At 36.2% G+C, this 5,263-nt stretch overlaps 1 protein-coding gene across 1 annotated transcript; it reads right to left on the minus strand.

The window, feature by feature from the left end:
* Positions 1–3,002: 3,002 nt before the first annotated feature.
* LOC106304430 lies at positions 3,003–3,520 on the minus strand. Its single transcript, XM_013740848.1, has one exon. The coding sequence runs from the start codon at positions 3,344–3,346 to the stop codon at positions 3,104–3,106; it is 243 nt and encodes an 80-aa protein (XP_013596302.1). The 5' UTR covers positions 3,347–3,520; the 3' UTR covers positions 3,003–3,103.
* Between the last annotated feature and the right edge of the window lie 1,743 nt (positions 3,521–5,263).

A 5,263-nucleotide genomic window follows, 5' to 3' on the forward strand; every position in this document is an offset into this window, starting at 1 on the left:
TACCTCTCCTTGTCTTACACCCTTGTCCCTCTTGCCTATGCATCTGGGGGCAGTTAGCCTGAACATGAGCTGAAGAGTTACACAGAGCGCATGTTTTGGGAGCTTTCGGGCATCACTTGGGTATATGTCCAACTTCCTTACAAATGTCGCAGACAGGGGGCATCCAAGGGCTCGAGACCAGTACTCTGCTTAGTTCTCCCGAGTCAAATTGGACATTTACTGCTTCCGGAAGAGGCTTTCTCGGATCAATAACTGTGAGAACTTTTTACCTCAAGATTGGTCTTGTTAGCCATCATTGGGTGCATATACTTTGGGTGACCAACAAGGCCGGCAATACGCTCTAGACCGTCTTCGTTGAAGAACTAGAAGGGGACGTTTCTTAACTCTAACCAGATGGGTGCTGAGGTGAGTTCGGGTTTAACTGGAACCACCCCTGGTTCCCATTTATCAACGAATATGGTTTGTCCTTCTATCTGCCACAGCCGCTGATAGATAACCATGTTTCTAGTGGCAGCATTAGGAATACGGAACAGAAACGCAAAGCCCTCCATTTTGGACACCGCAATGTCCCTGTAGTGCTTACTCCATATGCCATTCACGATGTTGTGCAAGGTTCCTTTTGTAGGTGGGTCTGAGTAGAATTGTCCTATGACAAAAGGCTCCCACGACTTTCTATTCTTCTTTATCACAGAGTTAGGAATTCTGATGCACGCTTCTCCGGAAGGCAGAGTAAACGCTTCCCCTTTCAAAAACAATTTCGTGCCTAGACCTTTTGCGTGAGTGCACCAAGTATCAGGGGGAGGAGTGGTGATTTTTACGGTCTTATCCTGACCCTCCTTTCCAAGAACTGGCGGAGCTGCACCTACTACTTCACCAGCAACGTTTCCCGAAATCTCCACAACAGTGGGAGTTTTGAGACGTTCTGTGACAACAGCTACTTGCGAGCTCGAAGAAGTATCTTTAGCAACAGCAGTAACTACTTTTACGGGAGTAGAAGAAGCAGCTTTATCTTCACTGACTTCTAACTCGATCGGAACTGCGTCGGAGGGGCTCGGAGTTGAGCTCGACTCGGGCACAGATGGGGAGGTTTCGTCGGAGGAAGATGGACCTGTCGAGTAATTGACGACCACTGTCTTGTCGGACGAATGTATAGAGTTTTTTGCTACCAGATCTGAGACTCCAATCGATTGTTGAGCAACCATGTCGGCATCGGAGCCAATCTGGGCATCTAAAACAGTCGGAGAAGAATAAATCACCAGATCCTTCGCTACTGACTTGGGAGGGGTTGATTTCGCCGGAGGGGAGCCCTTCGGAGAAGACTTCGACGCCAGCGAGTTTTTGGGTTTCTTCTTTCTCATTTGTCTCAGCGGAGACAAAGCAGAGCAGAAGCTGAGTATCCGACGCCTAATCAGACGCCGATGAGACGCTGTAAGAGACGACACTGTGACGGTGGAGAAATAATCGCCTTGGGAGTCGCCTTTGGAAGCGTAAAGCCTTATTCCTGTAGAAGCTAACATGATTGCTATGTAGTTGCAGCAACCATTCAAATCTGTACTTTGTTTTCCCACAACACATACTTATAGTGAATTTAGCACTTGGTTTCTGTTACTTTCTCTGTGTTATTAAAATCTTTTACTTGTTTGCTAAGTGTGTTTAAAACAAAAAGGGGTTTATGTTACTTTCATTGTGTATACAATGTCTCCATTTATTGCAAAGTTATATCAAACCCTCTTCTAAAAATCGGTCGCCCCGTCTAGGCGCTACGCGTCACTCTTCCGCTCCGATTTATGCCAAATCGCTTTAAAAAATCGGATATCCGATTTTCTCCGCCTAGACCGCCCCTAATCTTTTTTTTTTCATTTTCTTCATTTTTTATTTTATTATTAATAATATTTTTATTTATTTATTTGATCTAAAATTTTATAAATATCATTTATATTCATAATTTTGATGAAAATTAAATTAGACTATATTAAGTTTATATATTCTATTTGTGTGTTTTATACAATCTTAAACATGAAAATGTATTAATGTTATACACAATTAAAGATTAACATGTTTTATAACATAGTAAACAATCTAAAAATTCCGTCCCGCATAATTTCCGATTAATCCCCGATTTTTTCTTTAGGCGCTAGGCCCAACCCGACCGTCCGACTAGCGCCTAGTGCGTTCCCAAACAGGGTATCAAGCCAATGATGAATCAAACGGAAGTTCATACTTAAATGGTTTGTACCATGGTTTACCAATGTGACATCGGTAGAATACTTGAAACCGAACTAAACCAGACCAAGCCAAAAGGAACTGTCTATCCACTTCCTTAGACCATCTCCAATGTATTCCCCTATTTTTACCTCTAAAATAGAGCATCTCTATGAGTTTCTCTCCAATGTATTTCTCTATTTATGCCTCTATAAAAGAATATTCTCAAAAGATTCTATTTTAATTTTGCAAAATAAACATTTTGTTTATAAAAGTTAATAACTAACCCTATTTATTTTTAACTTTTAAATTATTTTCATAACCTAATGAATTTTTAAACTAAAGTTTTGTTAAAAGACTATTATGTAAATAAAAAATGTTATTATACTCCTACAAAAACTGTATTTCTTTATAACTATAATTGTTTTGGTTACAACTATAAAAATTTGAAAATTAAAGGATTATTTTGAAAAAAAAAGTATGACTCTATAATAGAGGAATGCTATTTTTTCCTCTATAAATAGAGAAAAAAAATAGCAATCTCTATTTTAGAGGTAAAAATAGAGATGAGATGAAGCATTTTTACCTCTATTATAGTATATAGACGTGAAATAGCTAGTAAACATCAAATTATAGAGTATAGAATGTGTACTATATAGTGCTTAGATCTTTAGTTTAAGTACTACCTAAGGAACAATTTACAAGAAAATGGTACTAAAATAATATCATAGCAAAACCAAATTGATATTTTGTTTTGTTTGTTTATATGATTTTCTTTTCATATTTTAAACGTTGAGAAATTGCCACGAAATTCATTATTTATTTTATTTACAGAGATTTGATTTGGTAACTAAATTCGCAACAAAAGTTAAGAAAATTAAATAATGACAAAAAAGAATAATCAGAGGGTACAACCACAAAACAAGAAGTAGCAACATAGCGTAGCTACAATAGCCATAGATTCAACAACCGAGATCAAACTCCACAACAGATCATCGATGATCGAAAAATTACCCGACAACGACAACAGTCTCATGTTCCAGCCGGAGCTCAGGTATGATAGGTTCACCTCCGGCCACCGGAACACCCACGATGAAGACAGGTACGACGGTAGATCCATCAACGTCCATCGGGAAGATGACATCACCAACGTTTTTGCTCTCTTTTTGGTTTATACAATCTTTCTTCTGGGTTTTAAAAGAGGGGAATTTTCATTTGTGTTTTCGTGATGAAGAGAAAACACGAAAGATGACAATTATTTATTAATATAATGATTTTGGAAATGATGTGTGTTACTGTTCTGACAAGTGGTCATGACTTAGCGGTCATTCCTTTAATAATTTTCTATGTTAAATTTGTATATTAGTCGACAAAATATCTTAAGTTCCGTAGGACCAGATAAAAAGAATCAGCGAATCCTAATATATGCTGTGCTATCCACTTTGATGTGTTCTGAAAAATCTGGATACCCGATAATAGTTTGAGAATAACAAATTATCTAGAAAAGGATACGCGTCAAACACTAAAATTATTTTATAAAATTCAAATATATACAGTATCTCGTATTTTTACATCTGTAATTTTTTTTAAAGCTGGATAATTATGTTATTATAAACTATAAAAAATATTTTTACATCTGTAAGTTTATATACATATTTTACATATATGTATATGAAATATATTGTATGTTTTATATATGGCTGTGGAATCTTTTTTCTTGTGTGCGTTCAACCTCTTATAACTAGTACACAAGGCACATCAGACAATATGCTGCCCTGTTGGGTAGGATCGTTACGGTGCAATTGAATGCTTTCACCGTTTTGTATCAAACTAGTATTTAAAACCGTTTTAACTGTATTTCTTATTGTATTTTATTGCTAAAAAGTTAACATTTTATTTTCTGACATGTTGCATTTTCTTCTGTCACTCATATTTGGTTGGATCTACTATTCTCTTTTTCGTTTCTTTTGCGAGAATAAAAAAGTTAAATATTTGTTTGATATCTTGGTCCCATATATCATATATGACCGCTCGTGTTTCATGCTTCCATTAGAAGACCATTTTCCATTGGTTTACTATATTTTTCGCTCTCAAATAGAGCAACTCTGTAATATAGTTTGAGTTTACTCCAATGATATTTTATTTTAAAATATTAAATAAAGTGATGAAAAAAAAAATTACTATATATTTGGAGTAAACCTATTTTTTTATTCTATTATAAAGTGAAAAATATAATATTATTGGAACATTTTTACTATGAACTCTATTTTACGGTAAAAAATAGAGTTTTTTTTGCATTTGTCCCACACTTTCACTATTATTGCTTTGGCCATCAATTATATACACTAGTGATCATTGTCTTTTGTTGATACTACATATTTCTCCAATTAATTATAGGAGATGTTAGGCATAGCATAGACTATGCATTTGGATGTTTGGTACACTCACTGCTCAAGCTTTTCATCTGGATAAGTCTTCTGATAGATTAATTGTGCTTAACTACCAACAAGTTGAAAATGGTGTTCACTCCGGTTCAAGTTAGGATGACAACACACAATCTACTCTTTACTTATCATGTATTATCCTTAAGATGCCCCTGTATTTGTTTGGTATATATCCTCTCTTCTCTTATATGGTTTGGTTTGGACGGAGGAAACTAATTATGGTCTTTTTTGTCGGCAACTAATTATGGGTTTGTTCGTTTCACCAGCATTTTCAAACGTTTTCATTTACGAGTGAATCTTATTAAATAAAGTTGACATATCGGCCTTCTCAGGCGTCCACGTCACTCTGGAGAGGGGGGGGGGGCTTTCTCGCCACGTGTCGCCTCACCAAACAAACGATTTCTGTGTAATCCGGTCTTATTCCAACTGGGCTTTTATTAAATTTTATTATTAAGCTCAATATTATGTCAAGCCCACGTATCATTAGCTATCTTCTTCTCTCAAGCTTGCGACTTCCCCGATGCAATTTTCAGAAAATTCAATCGATGTTCCTATCTCCGTATCGTCTCAGCCTTCCATAAATCCGTTCTTAACTCAGAGTTCTTGCGTGTTTGATC

This window comes from Brassica oleracea, chromosome C7, assembly GCF_000695525.1.
Source record: "Brassica oleracea var. oleracea cultivar TO1000 chromosome C7, BOL, whole genome shotgun sequence".
Taxonomy (NCBI): Eukaryota; Viridiplantae; Streptophyta; class Magnoliopsida; order Brassicales; family Brassicaceae; genus Brassica; species Brassica oleracea.

Bases quoted from the DNA above. Each gene is read 5' to 3' on its own strand.
- LOC106304430 (XM_013740848.1), bottom strand. From the start codon at position 3,346: ATGTCATCTTCCCGATGGACGTTGATGGATCTACCGTCGTACCTGTCT.